Source organism: Aptenodytes patagonicus, chromosome 3 (assembly GCF_965638725.1).
Source record: "Aptenodytes patagonicus chromosome 3, bAptPat1.pri.cur, whole genome shotgun sequence".
Lineage (NCBI taxonomy): Eukaryota > Metazoa > Chordata > Aves > Sphenisciformes > Spheniscidae > Aptenodytes > Aptenodytes patagonicus.
The window spans coordinates 28,938,043-28,958,014 of NC_134951.1; the positions used below are offsets into that span (position 1 = coordinate 28,938,043).

Sequence of the window (19,972 nt, forward strand, 5' to 3'; positions counted from 1 at the left end):
TGAGCTCAATTTATGTAAGAGTTCGAGTATCAACCGAAGTACATTGGTGTTTGCATAATATGGGGATTACTGGCAGGAAAGAGTCGTGCACATCCTCGTGAGATGGACAAAAAGTAGAAAAGCATTAAAAGATGAAGCTGATTTGAAATTATGCCATTTTCTTTCTAGATTCTTATATCCAGATGTGTAACTAGTTCCACTCTATATGCTTTCTGACCAGAGAGTCCAGAGTAGGGGCAGCTCTACTTTCCTTTACCATTCTTTATGTCGAAAGGCAACTCTGCCTAGCGTGAATAGTGCAGTCCTATTGAACCCAACTCTGAAAAAGGGCAATACCCAAGACTGAAGGAAAGTGAGCTGCAATGTCTTCAATGGTTTTGGTTTTATTTCATTTTACTTTCAAGATGTGCTTCTGATAAACATGTGAAACTTTTAAAGAACTTATCCCATTTAATTTTACACATTCTCAAAGCTGTTGGAGTGATAGTTCTGAAGACCAGCTCTGCTATTTAGACCCAAAACAGGTGCAACCTTGATGGTGACAGGATATGCTGCCTAGTATTAGTTTTATATTGTGAGTGATGTTTGGAAAGAATAATCTATCTATGGAAGAAGGAAGGTACCTCAGCAGAGCTATTCAGCAACTGCACAACTCAAAGACCACTAAAAACAGTAAAGCCTGTCTGCCAGGAGCTGAACAGAGACTAACACATCTTTCCCTTAGGTTAGTGAAGTACTATTCTAGACAGAAGTGTCTTTGGGGCATTACCAAATAAAATGAAAGCTGTTGTCACTTTCTGCTTTAACTCACCATCTTTCCAAAAACAGAAGGTTTTGGAATGCTGCTTTGTTTTTAAAGCGTTGTTTACTTTCTGTGTTGCATGTCAAGTGAAACCTTCCTTTTTTTTTGGACATTAGCAGCTGATTTACTTACTGTATGTCTCACAAGTGGAATTTGTCAGAGAAGAGCTAGAATGGACTGTTCCCCAGGGGAAGGAGAGCCAGGAGCTGAGGGCAGCAGCAAGATTGACAGGGCAGTGTACTCAGCCTGAGAGCTTGGTAGGTCTCGTGATGTTTACCAGGGTTCAGTCGCCTGCCGGCAATCGCCAGACAAATCCATAGTGGTGAAGCAGGTCTGAGGTTAAGCCAGAAAGTCAAGTCAGTGGGTGAGGATTACAATCAAAGTCAGCAAGGCACATGCATACTTGCAATGTGGTCTTTGCCTGAGCTAAGTGTGAGAACCTGAGCTTAAATGCAGCTCCCAGGCAAAGAGGTGACCCCCAAAAGAGGTGTCTCTCACATCTTTCTCCGAAAACTCTGTTCCCAGCAGCCTGATCCCAGCTTACATGCTGCCCAGTACCAGAGCTGGCGTCCAGCACAGGCAGCTAACTCCCTGGGCAGGGGGCAGATGTTACAGAGCCTGGGGGTGCACTCAGCCCTGACAGAACTGTGCTCTGTCTCCTGGTTCTCAGCACAGTAAGACTCCAAGGATTTTAGCCCAGTTTGGGGAATATTATATTGGCAATGTGGATTCATGATACAGATTCAGAAGCTGTATACTATGCGAGATATTTGCTGTAGCATTTCACTGGCATAGTGAATTGTATTTTCTTTGTCTAGTCTAAAGAAAAGGCATTCTTACATCTACGTTAGAAACAGACATGGACATGGAAGGGTTTTTCCTAGTGCAATTCCATTTTACACTGACTGACAGATGCATTTTGAAGCATATCGTTTCAAAGTTGCACAGCATTTCAGCTGTGGAGCATACCTTGATTTTAATGAGTCATGCAGGCTCAAACTGAACCATAGTGAAGTGTGAAATCTTTTTATTGTAGTGTCATGTGCAGTATGACAGCTATATTTATGGTCCTTCCATCTCTAACATGAAGCATGCATAAGGATTTTGTAGGCTTTTTATTGTTACTATGGACAGAAAAATAAGTATATCAAATGTGATTATGAAGTAACTGGTCATTCAGTATAGCCAGCTCTGCAGAGGTGACCGGGGTTGCCAATTAATACTTGTAATGATTTGTGTGTGTATGTGTGTGTGTGTGTGGTGGGACAATTTAAAAACAAGCTGTCTGTGTTAATCAGTTGTCCTGGTTTCGGCTGGGATAGAGTTAATTTCCTTCCTAGTAGCTGGCACAGTGCTGTGTTTTGGATTTAGGATGAGAACAATGTTGATAACACACCGATGTTTTAGTTGTTGCTGAGCAGTGCTTACACTAGTCAAGGGCTTTTCAGCTTCCCGTGCTCTACTGACTGAGAAGGCTGGAGGTGCACAAGAAGCTGGGAGGGGGCACAGCCAGGACAGCTGACCCAAACTGGCCAAAGGGACATTCCATACCATGTGACATCATGCTTGCTACATAAACTGGGGAAAGCTGGCCGGGGGGGCCGCTGCTCGGGGACTGGCTGGGCATCGGCTGGCGGGTGGTGAGCAACTGCATTGTGCATCACTTGCTTTGTATATTCTTTTTATTGTTGTTGTTATTGTTATTATTATAATATTTCAATTATTAAACTGTTTTTATCTCAACCCACGAGTTTTCTCACTTTTACTCCTCCAATTCTCTCCCCCATCCCACCGGGGGCGGGGGGAGTGAGCGAGTGGCTGTGTGGTGCTCAGTTGCCAGCTGAGGTTAAACCACAACATCAGTACAGTCAGCTCAGGAAACTGTGTGATGGTACCTTTCACTTCCTCCAGAGCTGACCAAACCTGGCATTTTTAGCAGTCTGGTTTTATAGCATAGGCTGATCTTCTGGTAATAACTCCCATTTCCATAAGATTGTTAATTGTCTAAGATTTTGTAATGTGACTGAGTTAGAAAATGAATCCTGTGCCAATTAGATGGTTGTGCTATTACTCCCAATTTTAATTTGTAGAGATAAGCTTCCAGCAAGCAGAATTTAGTTGTATTCTTCTTTAGCACCATAATAATGAGGCAGCACAAAAAATACAGAAGTGGGTTGGAGAACGTGAGTAACCCACAACCCCCAACTCATAAGTTCCTTTAAAAGCCTGACAACAATAGAACGCTTGGCAGCTAGAAAACATCTCAGAAAATACATTGCTGCAAGCAAACTGGTTGCTGTGTATCTGTTTTATTTATGTAGACTCTCACTGTCTTTTGTGGGAGACAGTTCCTCATTAGTACATTTCAATGAAGCTGATACTCAACAAAATACTTTAACATTTTGTATGCTCAATGTTATGAAGCTATATTTCTTACAGTTTCAGTATTTTTCGTAGAGTTTTACTACAAAAAAGTGATGGAACCTACACATATATACTTGTTTATATGTGATACATAGGAGGCATGACCTAACCACCTACTACTTTTGTCATGCTTTCATGACTTTGTTCAAATTTGTTGACACATCTAGTGTGTCCTGTTGATGAGGAGCTATCACTTCACTGGCAGGCTATGTAATTCGTTTGTGTGTGCAGCCCAGAATATTGTCCATCTTTTCAGCTGTTGCATCACATATTCAAGGACAGTTCTTATCTGCTGGGCATTATTACTAGCTGTAGATATTTTTTCAGTATTTCCTTTATAGTAAATATTGTATAAAAAGTGTCTTTTCTTTGTGTCAGTCTATTACTTTTTCAACATAAACCTGGTCTTATGTTGGACTCGTTTTTTCAGAGAAGATTAGTTACGTAAAAAATGAAGTAACGTGTGAGTTTAGAGCTTACTAGTGGGTAAGAGATGGACAGCCTAGGAAGTAGATATCATCCTCCTATTCACAGAAGAGATTGCTTTGGTTTAGATCTTTTGTTCTCACTGCTGGTTTCAAAACCCCCTAATTAAATATACTCTGCAATTTAGTTAAAGTGCTTCTCACCCCTTAATCAAGATCATCAATAAAGTTCTTGAAAGACTCATGGAAAGTCTTCCTAAAACAAATAAAATAAGCTTAGTCTATAGGCACCTAATTTTTAGACTCTTAAGTTAAAGCAGAAGAATCCTCAATCAGGAATTGTTCATGATGAAAGTAGTTTCAATGACAGCGTTATTCCTTCCAACAGTATGCATTGATTCAGTGTTTCCACAGCGGCTCTATCTCTCCAGAATCCCATTTCGTAGCCTATGTACTCAGCTTTCCTTTCAACATGATTGTGTTACTCGACACCCCACCACCCAGACCTTGATTCACAGTAGGCAATGACATCACCAAAAAAGACCAAGGGGGACAATGCCGTATGAAGAACCAATTCATTGCCAGGTGGAAACAATTTTTTTGTGGGGGTAGGAAATAAATAATGTGTAACTCAAATCTAATAATTTTTTAATTACTGTTTGATTGTAAAGTATTGTGAAGGAGTAAAGCTCTTTAGACGCTTTCTGCCTCATGCATCTGGAGATCATAGAATCATAGAACAGTTTGGGTTGGAAGGGACCTCTAAAGCTCATCTAGTCCAACCCCCCTGCCGTGGGCAGGGACATCTTCAACTAGATCAGGTTGCTCAGAGCCCCGTCCAGCCTGACCTTGAATGTTTCCAGGGATGGGGCATCCACCACCTCTCTGGGCAACCTCTGCCAGTGCTTCACCACCCTCAGCATAAAAAATTTCTTCCTCATATCTAGTCTAAATCTACCTCCCTTTAGTTTAAAGCCATTCCCCCTTGTCCTGTCGCAACAGGCCCTGCTCAAAAGTTTGCCGCCATCTTTTTTGTAAGCCCCCTTTAAGTACTGATAGGCTGCAAGAAGGTCTCCCCAAAGCCTTCTCTTCTCTAGGCTGAACAGCCCCAACTCTCTCAGCCTTTCTTCATAGGAGAGGTGTTCCATCCCCCTGATCATTTTTGTGACCCTCCTCTGCACCCGCTCCAACAAGTCCATGTCTTTCTTCTGCTGAGGGCTCCAGAGCTGGACGCAGTACTCCAGGTGGGGTCTCACCACAGCAGAGTAGAGGGGCAGAATCACCTCCCTCGACCTGCTGGCCACGCTTCTTTGGATGCAGCCCAGGATACGGTTGGCCTTCTGGGCTGCGAGTGCACATTGCTGGCTCATGTCCAGCTTTTCATCCACCAGGACCCCCAAGTCCTTCTCGGCAGGGCTGCTCTCAATCCCTTCATCCCCCAGCCTGTATTGATACTGGGGGTTGCCCCGACCCAGGTGCAGGACCTTGCCCTTGGCCTTGTTAAACCTCATGAGGTTCACACGGGCCCACTTCTTGAACTTGTCCAGGTCCCTCTGGATGGCATCCTGTCCCTCTGGCGTGTCGACCGCACCACTCGGCTTGGTGTCGTCTGCAAACTTGCTGAGGGTGCACTTGATCCCACTGTCTATGGCATTGATGAAGATATTAAACAGTACCGGTCCCAATACGGACCCCTGCAGGACACCACTTGTCACTGATCTCCATCTGGACATTGAGCCGTTGACCACTACCCTCTGGCTGTGACCATGTAACCAATTCCTCACCCACCAATGATGTTGTTGACCAATGCTTATGATCACAGTATTACTTCCAAATGACTGCTGGATGGCCATATTACGATATTTTAGTCAAACAATTGTGATACTGAATTCCAAAGCAAAATAAAATCATTGAAGTTTAGTATAATGGGAAAGAAAATGATAATTCTTTGTTTACATCCATCTGGGATTTATTATTCACCAAAAAATAAGATAAGAGATAGTGTCATTCATTTGTATTAGGAAACATGAGGTATTGGTTATGGTAATTATGTTTCTATTTTGGCCAAGAAGTCACACTGGAAGATGACCCATTGAATAAGAGGTTGACAAGACTTCTGGAGTGTTAGGGAAATGATTTAGGGTTGACATATAAAAAACAAATTGACAGCTGAACCAGCAGTCCGCCAGCGGAAGGACTGCAGCACAATGTTTAATATGCTCAAGACAGCGTAAATCTTCCAGGAGGCAAGCAGCTGCCTTTTATACCAGCTGGAGCCTTTGTATTGTTTTCATATTCAGCTTGAGATACAATGAGCTATGCTAAATGAATAGATGGCCTTACAGCCTCTAATTAAAATGCCCCAGGACACTAAACCAACAGGGATTAAATTTGGAATCATAGAATCATAGAATCATTAAGGTTGGAAAAGACCTCTAACATCATCGAGTCCAACCAGCAACCCAACACCACCATGACCACTAAACCATGTCCCCAAGTGCCGCATCTACACGTCTTTTAAATACCTCCAGGGATGGTGACTCAACCACTTCCCTGGGCAGCCTGTTCCAGTGTTTAACCACTCTTTCAGTAAAGACATTTTTCCTCACATCCAATCTAAACCTCCCCTGGTGCAACTTGAGGCCATTTCCTGTCATCATATCGCTAGTTCCTTGGGAGAAGAGACCGACACCCACCTCGCTACAACCTCCTTTCAGGTAGTTGTAGAGTGCAATGAGGTCTCCCCTGAGCCTCCTCTTCTCCAGACTAAACAACCCCAGTTCCCTCAGCCGCTCCTCATAAGACTTGCTCTCCAGATCCCTCACCAGCCTCGTTGCCCTTCTCTGGACACGCTCTAACACCTCGACGTCCTTCTTGTAGTGAGGGGCCCAAAACTGAACACAGTATTCGAGGTGCGGCCTCACCAGTGCCGAGTACAGGGGCACGATCACTTCCCTACTCCTGCTGGCCACACTCTTTCTGATACAGGCCAGGATGCCATTGGCCTTGTACATGGAAAATACCAATCTCACTGTACTGTCATATTTGAGAGGGTTTTTTTCTTCAGGAATACAGTGAGGTATATGAAGCTTTCTTGGTGGACTTCTAATAGCATCTGTCTTCAATTTTTAACTTTTATTTAAATTTGTTATGTTTAATCCTTCCTGGGACTTGCCTGTGAGACTTTTGGGGGCGGGAGATCATGAATGTTTGGAAGATGGGTTCTGAAACAAGCTTCATGATCGCAGAACTATCCTCACTTGGGGAAAGCCCCCGCAAGCTTTCCCAAACACTGTCAGCCTGGCAACTCAGGCTAGTTTCCGAGCCTTCACTGACGCTGTGTGGCAGAGGTAGGAATAGCAATCGTTTTGCTTAAAACTCGACTCTTGAATCTGGCGGCAGTAGATGAAAGCATCAGCGGTGAGACGGAGAATTTATGAGAGTCGGATTACTTAATAACCGTTAGAAAAATAGCTGGTCTTTGTGAAAGCTGGCCTGCGTGTTTTCATTTGCAGTTATTAACTGTAACTTTGAGTGTTTTTGTAAAATAAAAGCAAAAATACAGAACATAATAAAATACACTGGGCAGGTAATTAGGTTCCAGTAGAGTTCTAGCAGTCGGGAAAACCATGCATAGTAGTAGCACAGTTCTGAGTTACATTTCTCTCACATTTCTCACCCACTTTTGTTTTTTTTTTTTAATTCGGATCCTCTTTTCTTCAATGTCTGTGTTAATACCGTTTTCCCCACTTTCTTCCTCACTCCCATTTATAGCTGGGAACATCAAAGGTTGCATTAAAGATTTGCATATAATGTTAAATCGAGGTTTTATTCAGCGCTATTTTTACTATTTCATAGGTTTTCAGTGGAGGTCTGAAGAGCTTAGTTTGGGCAACTAATTGTCCCCTAACTAAACAGGCATCCTGTTAACTCTGTGGTGTCTGCCAAGTTTTTTAGGAAGGCTGGTGCTGGCCTCATCTCCTATATTATGATTTTGGAGTACTTTTTGGTAAAATACGCTCCCAACTGAGAATCTTTACTACATTTCTCACCCTTGCTTCTCTTCTCCAAGCTGAGCGGAAAGCTACAGCTTTCTGCTATTTCACTCTGGGTAGGCAGATGGCATTTCCCACTCCATGGAGCTTCCTTTCTCTAGCATGTTTCTTTAGGGTTTATATGGAAGCCGAGTGCCTCCTCTTCTCTATAGAACCACCTAAGATGAAAATGCATATTTTAAGGAGTGAGAGTGGAGAGTATACAAAATTCTTTTGTTCTGATACTTAACTAGTTATAATATATTCAGTGGCATAGTCAAACTATTTTGCATGCTTATAAAATAACAGGTTTTGAACACAGGCTAGAGCGTCTTTCTCGATGATCTGCTAGATCACCGGTATATCAATGAAGCTGTTGTCCAAGACTACTGAATAACCTTGCACTGTAGTAGACTCAGAAAGACATCGAGTCTGCAAGGAATATATTGAACTAACTTTCTGTCATTTGTACCATTCTGGCCTATTCAAATAACTCGTAGCAGATCCTCACAGCTCAGTTTAGCTTTGCACTGAAAGAAAACACTGCCAATGCTTGTGCGGGTTGAAAACAATACTGCAACCAGCAGAGGGCAATGAGTGGGGGAAGAAGCTGGCTTGTTTTTACAATACTTTCTCTTCAGAGGCTTTTTTACACAAACTCATTTTTTTGTATACATTCATGGAATAAGTTTCTGGGATACTTAATTATTATGGTAGTATGTAAACATGCTAATTAAGATGCTCTTGTGCTATGTGCCGTACAAAGAATGGAAAATGGTCTATGCTGCAAAGAACAGATGAGGTCAAAAGGGGAAACACACAAACATAAACAGAGAAATCTGAAGTAACAAATTATACTGCATTTCTATGCTTGTAAATTATTATTTTTTCCACCTTTCAGGTGCCTCTTGCCCTCATAGATTCGAATTCAAAGGAATTCATAGCTACTTTCAGTACATTGGCTTTCCTGAATACTGCTACTCCCTGAGTAGCAAGGGGCATAGTCTTTTATATTTCTCTGAGGAATAGCAGGTACTGCTAAATTCCATCCGTGTTAAGCCAGTGTGATCTGGAAGGCTTAGTACAGAGCTGGGAATTAGGAGTCCAAGTTTCTTATTCTGTGTCTGATTTACTGCATGGGCTTTAGCAACTTCTGTTCTGCACTTCACTTTCCTTGCATCAGTGATGAAAATGATAATATTTTCTTAGCTCTCTGGGGTATCATGAGGTTTCCTTTGCTCGTACTGGTTGAAAGCTTTGAACACAACATGCAAAATGCTATGAATTGATTTCCGATACAGTTTGCTGCCAATGAGATTGACCTCACATTTGTTAACTTAATGGATTTGTTTTACCAGAAATAATGTTTATGTTGAGGTGCTTACCCCAAACAGGTCAGCACAGGACTGAGAATAGGTTTTGTCAAAGAGCATACATAACTGCTTGTGTCTGGCACCCTTAGGCACTGACATCCTTCGCTGAAAATGATGCACTTGTCTGAATCAGGTAGAATGTACGACTGTTGAAACTGTAGCATGAGAACAAAGTAGCCTACGGCTGAACTTCTAAAACATTTTATTTAACTTTTGCCTATTGATAAAAGAAATAAAAAGTACAGAAAAACATTGCCACTTAATATTAACTTTTGCCTAAGTACAAGACAGGACCATATTTTCAATACGAATTGCACTCAAGACAAAGAACAAGCCACACGTAAAAACCCAAAGTGTTAAAATTGAAAGTGAAATGGTGTTTGCAATTTTTTTCCCCAGTATTGCATTTCCAATGGTGAACAACATTCCAGAGGGGCAGCAATGTATTATCTTCCCTGTTAGGTGCTGCCTCTGCATTGTCAGAATGTAAGTTATAACTGTAGTAATCCCATGCACCAAGTGACAATGTTAGAGGTCTGGATAGTTATGTTGTAATTATCATGCAATGCTATAGAAATAATTACTTTAGTAGGTAACTTAAATCACCCAAATGGGAAGTAAATACAATTAATATGATGTTTCCTTTAAGGTTTTGATTTATAAGCCTTGTCTTTCAGATGTCTGAGGCCACAGTTAAAAGAACCTGAAATTCTATATCTGGGAAGAAAACAATAGAAGAAATGGATACTGTGGGAGATTTTCTCCAAAACCAGTCCAAGAACAATGAAGAGCTTTGCAGGGGGGTTTTGACTTGCATTTATAAGACTGTGATAGATGTATATCAAAGATTAAATTTATACAAGCTATACAATTTGGAACCATGTCTGCAACACATTAAAAGATATGAAGAACATCTATTGTTCCACAACAGGGGTTTTAGATTAGATTTGGAAGCCTATATCATAGAATCATAGAATAGTTTGGGTTGGAAGGGACTTCTAAAGGTCATCTAGTCCAACCCCCCTGCCGTGGGCAGGGACATCTTCAACTAGACCAGGTTGCTCAGAGCCCCATCCAACCTGACCCTGAATGTTTCCAGGGATGGGGCATCCACCACCTCTCTGGGCAACCTCTGCCAGTGCTTCACCACCCTCAGCATAAAAAATTTCTTCCTCATATCTAGTCTAAATCTACCTCCCTTTAGTTTAAAGCCATTCCCCCTTGTCCTGTCGCAACAGGCCCTGCTCAAAAGTTTGCCGCCATCTTTTTTGTAAGCCCCCTTTAAGTACTGATAGGCTGCAACAAGGTCTCCCCAAAGCCGCCTCTTCTCTAGGCTGAACAACCCCAACTCTCTCAGCTTTTCTTCATAGGAGAGGTGTTCCATCCCCCGATCATCTTCATGGCCCTCCTCTGCACCCGCTCCAACAGGTCCGTGTCTTTCTTCTGCTGAGGGCTCCAGAGCTGGACGCAGTACTCCAGGTGGGGTCTCACCAGAGCAGAGTAGAGGGGCAGAATCACCTCCCTCGACCTGCTGGCCACGCTTCTTTGGATGCAGCCCAGGATACGGTTGGCCTTCTAGGCTGCGAGTGCACATTGCTGGCTCATGTCCAGCTTTTCACCCACCAGGACCCCCAAGTCCTTCTCGGCAGGGCTGCTCTCAATCCCTTCATCCCCCAGCCTGTATTGATACTGGGGGTTGCCCCGACCCAGGTGCAGGACCTTGCCCTTGGCCTTGTTAAACCTCACGAGGTTCACACGGGCCCACTTCTTGAACTTGTCCAGGTCCCTCTGGATGGCATCCCGTCCCTCTGGCGTGTCAACCGCACCACTCGGCTTGGTGTCGTCTGCAAACTTGCTGAGGGTGCACTTGATCCCACTGTCTATGTCATTGATGAAGATATTAAACAGTACCGGTCCCAATACGGACCCCTGCAGGACACCACTCGTCACCAATCTCCATCTGGACATTGAGCCATTGACCACTACCCTCTGGATGCGACCATCTAACCAATTCCTCACCCACCGGACAGTCCACCCATCAAATCCATACCTCTGCAGTTTAGAGAGAAGGATGTTGTGGGGGACCGTGTCAAAGGCCCTACAGAGGTCCAGATAGACGACATCTGTAGCCCTTCCCATGTCCACTGATGTAGTCACTCCATCATAGAAGGTTGGTCAGGCAGGACTTTAGGACATATCCTAAAAAGGTAGTTGATAAAATCACCTTCTTTTAGAGAAACTGAAGGCTACCTAGCCTCTCCCTCTCTCTTTGTCCTAAATTAGCCCTAAATGTCTAAACATAGCCCTCATGAAGAAGTGCTCCAATCTCAGCTCCTGCTAAAGCTCTAGTAAGGTCTTGAATGAGTATTCTGCTGATTTTGGTCACTGCACTCTGACAACACAGGTGGAATCCAGTCTGAAGAGTGTCCAGAGAACAGCAACAAGGATGGTTGCAGAAGTTCTAAAAATGACGAGCAGTAAAAGATAAAGAGTTCTGGAGTTGTACAGTCTTAAAAGAAAACTGAGGAAAGATGTAATAATGTTCTTTACGTATGTGAAGCGTTGCCGCACAGAAAAACTCTTCTTCATTGCTGCCTGTGTACAGGGAAAAAAGTGATATAAATAGCAGCAAAAGAAAGGTAGATTAGACATTAGAAGATTTTTTTTTTTTTAATAGGGAAGATAGTTTAGCACTGCAACACATTTAAAAGAGGCATCATACCTTCAAATATAACAGATTTTAAAATGTAAACTTGGCAACAATGGCTTAGTGTTAGTCTTGTTGTAGTTGTGCTGGTCTTGAGACTTAAGCAAGACAAGATTTGTGGAATGAAGTAATATATTTTATTAGATCAACTGATGCAGCTGGAAGATGGACACAAGCTTTCAGGCACACCATCCTTCTTAGGATCTAAAGAAGTATCTGATCTCAAGAGCTTATGTGCCTTAAAGTCTGTGTATTTTTTTCCATCTGTTTTAGCTAGTTTAATAAGAGAATGGCTTAACTCTAGCTGATTCCATTTTAGATTTGGACAACCTCTTGAGTACCCTTCTAACTGTATTCTTTAGCATTCTGTGATCTGTTTAATATATCTAAATTAAGCATAGTGCTATATCCTGACAGATTAAGGAGACTTTGAATCTTCATCCAGATTTGCTTGATGGATGAATTATTGTTTACAGGAGAAGAACCTTTGATGTACAATGAGTTGTAGTGTTTTCTTACAAGAATTATTGTGGTGTTTCTGGAAAATTTTGTGCATCAGTTTTTAAAGAGATTTTGGTGACTGAATCTAAAACATTCAAAAGCTATTGATTGCTACAACCTCTCAGGGTTTTACTTCCAAAGTTATTAAAAAGCTTATTTTTAGGCTAGTTTCTCAGACTCAATTTTGGCATTTTTAATGTATTAGCTTATGAATTTAGTGCAACCATGTTAAAGGACTGATTTGCCTCATTTCTAAAAGCCTTTCAGATTGAAAAAGAGGGAGAAGAAGACATATAAAACAAGCTTTAAAGATGCATCTTATGAAGTGTCTGCTGCATGCTGCTTTTGATCACAGTAATCACCATCAAAAATACACCGCATTTAAAATGGGTAGTGCTTAATACTGCCAAAATTACCTTTATTTACTTACCTCAGATCACATTTACCCAGACAACTGTTACAGATTCTCTGTAGATGCAACAGATATATTATGCCCAGCAAAATATTTTATAAAATGATTGTTGTCTCAGTGCAGTTTACAAGACTCTGTGTGGTAGCAGTTTGAGTTAAGCATCACGCTATCATAAGAAAAAGATAAACTTTTAGAAATGTAGATGTGTATTGCCATAGACTAGAGCCAATGGATTAAAATAGACATGAAGAAAGTTGTGTGAATAGTTAGTGAAGATAAATTATCAGGAGAATAAGCTGCTTTATATATCAGATTATTTCCCATGCTGTGGTCTGTGGAAAACTATTCTTTGTGTACTAAGATTCTCTCTACATGTACCCTCTTGTTTCCACTCTAAAAGAAAACACATGGTTCTTACGCTGAACTACATATTCAAATATTCTGTGTTAAACAAAGGACACAAACATTTCCTTAATTCTGCAAAGCCAAGTGTTTTCCTGTTGAAGCATTCCTTAAGTCTTTTCCATCTTACTAACTTGTCTTTCCAAATTCAGTTTGCATTGCAGTGTGGAAGAATCATCACATGCGGACAGTTACCAACTATTTCATAGTGAATCTTTCTCTGGCTGACATTCTGGTCACAATTACTTGTCTTCCAGCAACTTTAGTAGTGGACATCACAGAAACGTGGTTCTTTGGGCAGTCCCTCTGCAAAGTGATTCCTTACTTACAGGTATTATTTTACTGTGCTTGTGTACACATTACCCATGTCACGAAAAAGAGAAAAAACAATAGCATCTTCCTAATAGTGATAATCTGATGGAAGTCTATCTCTGCCACTGAAGTAGATATCTCAGGGTACATGCTGAGGATTAAAGGACTGTTCCCCTTGTGAATATGTTTATGCTTAATAAATATTGTTCTTGGTCTATCTGATTGTTAGACTTGGGCAATACACTTTCTGGAACATTTGTCTGATACTCTTCACTTTCTGTGATCTTTTTTAATAATTCAGAAGGGATATAATGCAATAAAAATGTCTGTAAATAGAATTACAATCATTTATACTATGTGTGTGTGGACCTAAAGAGCTACACAAGTGTCCAGGACAGAGAATCTGAACTTCTGAAGGGAGTCTGGGCTTTCTTATGTGTTTAGTGACTTACTTCACATTCTTTAGAAACAGTCAAAGTATCCAGGTTCACTGGGAGCTGATCAGATTGTCTGCCTGAAGCATTAATTGCTACCACTCATTTACCAGTGGACTTAATTGGTTATGAGATCATTTGCATCAACATGATTGACAAATACCTTTTCTAAGAATAGCTGGTTAGATGAACTGACTGGGCATACTAGAATGACAAGTGCTTGGCCTTTCAGTCATAAATCAAAAGAATTAAGCAGAACTCTGAACGTATGCAGGTGATCAGCTCTGTGCCTCCAGCACTATTTATATTTTCAGCAGGTACCTGTATGGCTGAAGAGCCACATTGTCAAGGGCAACAGCTCTCCAGCAGGGGTGTCCTCTACTCGATACAATAAAAATCACAGAATTTTTTTCAAAGCCTCCATTCTAGTGGAAGAAAATTTGAAGAGACAGTGAAATGATCACCTAGTGTACAGAGTGAAAGAGTAAAACCAAAACGATAAGTTATTTCCTATACTGAATAGAAGGTAATAGTAATAATAACTTAGTCTGCCTTAAGCTGATTGTTGTTGGTTTTTTTTTCATGAGATCCTGAATTTCCATTGTTCCTGTGAAAATTGAAAAGCCAAAATGAGATACTGGTATCCAAATGCAACATAGAAAACAAACAAACAAAATTGTTCTACAAAGAAAAAAAGATCTAATTATTTGTCTAATGTTTTAAAAGTAGTTTTTCAGATAAAGTTTTGCAAATTCTAAGTCGCATAAATTTGCTCTTTCAGAATCTGACCCTGCTACACCTACTCAGTTTGGGTAGAACCCTAATCTGTGAATTGTCCTGTTGATTCTAGCGGGACTACAGCAGATGAGGATATCTGTTGTAATTCTGTAAGAAGTGATTTTAAAAAGTCTTTCTCTGGGAATAATTTCTATTTAATAATTGCAGATAAAGAGCTAACTATGTTGAAAATAGAAATAATTTTTAAGACTGGGAAAAAATTACAATAAGTTTTTAAAGCTTTGAAAAAAATTACATTTACATTTACATAATATTTCCTTTTCTTTAGACAGTTTCAGTCTCTGTGTCTGTACTAACACTCAGCTGCATTGCTTTGGATCGATGGTATGCAATTTGTCACCCTTTGATGTTTAAAAGCACAGCCAAGCGAGCAAGGAACAGCATTATAATTATCTGGATTGTGTCCTGCATCATAATGATTCCTCAGGCTATTGTTATGGAGTGCAGCAGTGTGTTCCCAGGATTAGCCAATAAAACCACCTTGTTCACAGTGTGTGATGAGCACTGGGGAGGTGAGTGTGTCATTGACCATAAAGACTGAATTTGTACTGCTGTTAAGTAATAAAAATATCAGGACATATTAATATGCAGTCAAGTTGTATAAACATATCACAAAATGTTCTTAATTATATAAGCTTTCCTAGAACTACCATTTTTCAAATACTGTGAAATCCTATTTTCTTTTGTATTGCTAAGGCTTGAAGTACATTTGAAACCAAGTTTAAATGAATGAGGCTGGGTTGCATCTTGACCGTGTTAATGTTTCCCAGAGGGTACAAATGTTCCCACCTTTAAATGCTTATGCTTATATAATTCTGTGATCGATGGACATTGCAGGTTTACAAAGACTTCAGTATTTAGCCTTAAATAATAACTACACGAGAACAGAATTTCTCTTTACCTGATGTATTGCTTTTGCTAATTGCTGATATTTGACTAGTCTTTATAGATATCTCCTGGGACTTCAATCCAAATTGCATGTCATTACAGAATTTACAGAGACGTCATCAATATGGGGTAGCAAGTTAGTCTACAATTTGAAATTTGCCATGGACAAGATCATTTAAATAACTTTGTAAATGTAATCAGTTACAAATGATTCTATCCAAGAAGTGTAATTCTGCCTTTCCAGATTAACTTTGAATCTAACTTGTTCTGTATTTGAATTCAGCTGTGAGAAGCCACAAGGGTTGTCAGGGAGTAACTACTCGTATTTTGTCTCCGTTCACAGCAAGCGGTGTTAGCCACCCACCCAAATGGTTAAGACTCAACTCTGGTGGGCCTTGGCATAACTCCAATGCTAATAGAGTGTATGAGTTACATGCTGTGACTCTGACACTGGATATAATGACCATCAGTAATACCATTATTCACACACAGGAAAATAAAGCCAGGTTTGCCAAAACATATAACTAAAAGGTGCCTGTTTAATAGCCTCGAGTCAGACTAAAACACTATCAGATTCTCTCCCAGAGCTGTCTCTGTAGAAGAAGATTCCAGTCCTGTGAACAATTAAGATAAAATACAACTGGATCACCTGTACTTAATTATCATGATAAATTAGCTTAAGCAGCTTGAACTGCTGAGGGCTCTTCCATGTGCTGTTTTGGAAGTTCCTCCCCTGCTAACAGCCTCCGCAGGGCCACCACGGGATTAATGAGAAGACATTGGCTATCACATTCCCTGTTCTTTATCTCCTTCATCCCAGTTAGTCTTCTGGGACAAGGCAAGGGGGCAGAGATGGCCATTAGCTAGCAGGCACTCATTGCAGACAAAGATGTGCTGAAAGTTTGTAGGTTAGAGGAAGTCTCTGTTAAGCTATGAGTATTGTACTTGCTGTTACATTGGAGAGGACACATCTGCTCTTTACTTCTAGTATTCTTCATCTGCGAACGATTTTGTATCCCCGTCTGCTGCTGGATGCTGCAGTATTTATGTGACTTTTTTCTTTCACAGCGTTCACTCCTAGTACAATCTGTGTCCACTCATTTTGGCTGCAGAACTAATTATCCATGCCTTCATCACTTCAAGGTTAGATCTGCAGCAAAGATTCTTTTAATCAACCTAGGAAATGAAAATGACGTAGTTAATTAATTAGGGAGTCAGGAGAGCATTTCATCAGGGAATGCAATCTCAAAATTTCCAGATCTGCATTGGCCGCTTCTTGATTCCCAACAGGAAAGTGTTGCTTTTGAACTACAGAGTCTGTAGTAGCCTCGGAACTATTTTAAAGAGTGCCTCTCGTTCAGTGCTGTGCTGAAGTAGTTGCAGCCCACAGATATGCCTGAGCTGAAGCACCCATTATACAAAAGAAAAAAAACTCCCATGTGTTTGCAAGACTCTACTCCTATGGAGGTATTTGTCCAAAATGAAATCAACTGGTCTTCAGGTTATGCTGTGAGCCTTCATTTGGGTGTTTGGAGAGGTAGAAAGGGGTATAACAAAGGCAAGTAGATGTGCATAGAATTAAGTTATTTTTGTGTGTTGCTTTGGAAATGAAGTGCAAATGCTCTAAAATGATTTTGTTGTTTTTTTTTTTTAATTTATATTGATCATGAAATGAAAATAATTTTACATTAAAAATACGTTAAAGTTTTCTGAAATGGGAAGCTTTTCATTCCACTGAAAGGTAACAGTCCAATTTTTATCCTGCTGCCTTTTTAAGGAATTATTTTTCTAATGATAATGCACCATCATTGCTAGTTATTCTGCTGGTGCATTTCAGCTATCCATAAAAAATAATCCTCTCCACTTTCTAATAATAGCTTACCATAGTAACTTGAAAGAAGAACCTTTCTATGCATTAAGTTACAAGTAGGTTGCTCAAATCATGGAATGACTTAGTAAATGTAGAGTTAACCATATATTATCAATGAGTATAAAATATAATATATATATACACCTTAATATCCCTTTCAGACTATGGAGAATAGAGCGTCATTAGCTACTAATAATTTCCATTCAACTGAAAATGTCTAAGGACACTGAGTTGGGCCAAAGCATAGAAGATGCAGTTTTTCTACTGAAAACCAGGGTTTGAAATCACAAAGGCCCCCAAAACAGAAGAACAAAAGAACATGGATAACAGGGCAGCAGTTTGAAAAGACTGGTGAGCCTTGAGGCCAGAAGAAAGAATAAAGAGCTAATATTTTCAAAGAAAATAGTTGCATTTTTGCTGGATTTTGTTTTGCCTTTTTTGACTATGGGAATATCGAGGGTCAAAGAAAGCTAACTAGGAGGAGCTTGAAGGAGAAAGAAATTCATGTTCCTACAAATAAGCTATATTTGCAAAGAGAAAGTGGAGATGTGGATACTGCACACACACAAAAGACCCTGAGCAAATCCTATAGGAGAGTCAATTTGGAGGAAATGGATTATATTTGGGTGTTTACTGCTTTGTTTAGAACTGCATATAATTTGTCTAAAATTAGGGTATGTCTGATGAAATCTTTGCAGAGCATCATGTATGCTGTACGTCCCAACGATGTTAAACTGTGAATTGTCAAGGTTGGGACTACAAAAAGGGGGTGCTTAATGACACTTTCCAAAGTGTTTTGGAAGTCTATTCTAATTCTGGGAGCTCAGGGCCACTGAAACATGAGGTGCTACAGAGGACTAACGGGAATCCATGTCCAGGAAAATGTCAGAGATGCCAAAGCAGGATACAGCACTGTACCCTACCCAGACTTAGGTCCGGCTGCTGAAATCCATACAAGTCTGATGAGTGTCTGGAAGAAAGGTCTGATCAGCACTGTGACACTTGGGCTCCTTAACGGTGAACAAATAGTGACCACCCTGACTAATAAGATTTCAAGCATGCTGTTGGAGAGTTGCCAGTGACTGCAAATGGAGCAATAGTTCAGCCTAAAACAGCGCTCAATTTCTTTTTAATTGCTTCTGGCGTTCCTGAATATAAAATTCATTGCCAATTCTAGGCTGAGGGTTTTTCATTTCGAGTACTGTCTAATAACAATATTTTATTTGGGAATGCAGAAGGATCCAACATGTGACCTACGCAGGCTCACTTAAGGAGCCCGTGTTGGCCGCAGTTCTATAATGGTCTGTAATTGCTATGTGCTGAATTTGATGATAAAGTGCCAAAATAAAAGAAACGTATATTAAAATGAGTTCACCATGTGTCCAAGTCAGCTAAATACATTCTCTTAGAGCTGTTCACAAAAAGAGTGTTAGCCAAAGTGCATTAGCCAACCTCTTTGCAAATGATAAAAAGAATATGGAGATAATCCTTTCCCAAAACTACATGGGTGAATGGAAACAAAGGGAAGACTTTGTGTTTCATTTCCTCTTAGACTACTAATAAAATAGTACAAAACCATATTGTCTTAATTCTGGAAAACAAATAGCTGGAAATTGCATTATTACATGAAGGTTTATACATCCTGTTTATCAAAGTGTTCGTAATTTAAGAAAAAACTTGTGGGACATTTTAATGCAGAAAGAAGTCAGAATATTGTTAATACTAAAATTATGCTTGGTGTTATCATGAATTGATAATTCAAGCATAATATATCAGGTTTGAAAATGTCATTTTAGTATTAGCTAACTGTAAGTACTCTGACATTGGAACAGCTTGGAGAGGACTGTGTTGTGTGGGCAAATTTTCTCTACTATGGACACCCACTTCCTAACATCCCTATTTAGTAAGATTTATTCTAAAAGTATACTCTTTTAGCTGCATTGCTTCTTCATATTGGTAACTCCAAAACCTCATAGGTATCTTCCTGAGACTAGGAAACCTGGGAACTCGGTACTGGTGCTCAACAAACTTGATAGTCTTGTTGTTTTTCCCTATTCTTAGGGAAGATGTTACGAGTACCAGTTTCATTATGCACCTGTGGCTTAAGGGAATATTTAATTTGCTAGACATATCAAAACCTTTTGAGTCTGGGTTGTTTTCAGTTTGTATACGTTTGTATATGTATATGTGTATGTATATATGTATTTACACAAATATAGTAAAATTCTGGCAAAAATCCAGAAGCTGTAGTTTCAGTCCTCTGCCTCCTTGCTTCATTGAACAACAGTCTGGGACTGGAACACGGTGCCGAGAAGGAAGCTTTAGAAAAGTTTAAAATTTGTGTAATAACCCCTGCAGCAGACAGAAGGCAGCTTGTTAGTGGATCTCACCGCAGTCCAGTCCCTGTGACCACCTGTTTGCTTTTTGTCCTCTCTTTCTTTTCAGCAAAATAGCAGCCAGTGATGTGAGAATCATTAATTTCTTCTTAAAGAGACAGTTACTCCAGCTAAGAACGATCTCCCCGCTGTCCTGAAGCCCATTAAGTGACCATGGAAGGCAAAGACAGTTATCTCCTCTTCTGCTTGGCAGT

The 19,972-nt window shown here is 40.3% G+C and overlaps 1 protein-coding gene across 1 annotated transcript in view; it reads left to right on the forward strand.

The window, feature by feature from the left end:
- Window positions 1-19,972, forward strand: part of HCRTR2 (hypocretin receptor 2) — a 37,797-nt gene that overhangs the window by 5,023 nt on the left and 12,802 nt on the right. Inside the window, exons 2-3 of the mRNA XM_076335442.1 lie at window positions 13,233-13,411; window positions 14,893-15,136. Coding sequence (XP_076191557.1) covers window positions 13,233-13,411; window positions 14,893-15,136 — 423 coding nt within the window. The remainder of the gene's footprint in view (window positions 1-13,232; window positions 13,412-14,892; window positions 15,137-19,972) is intronic.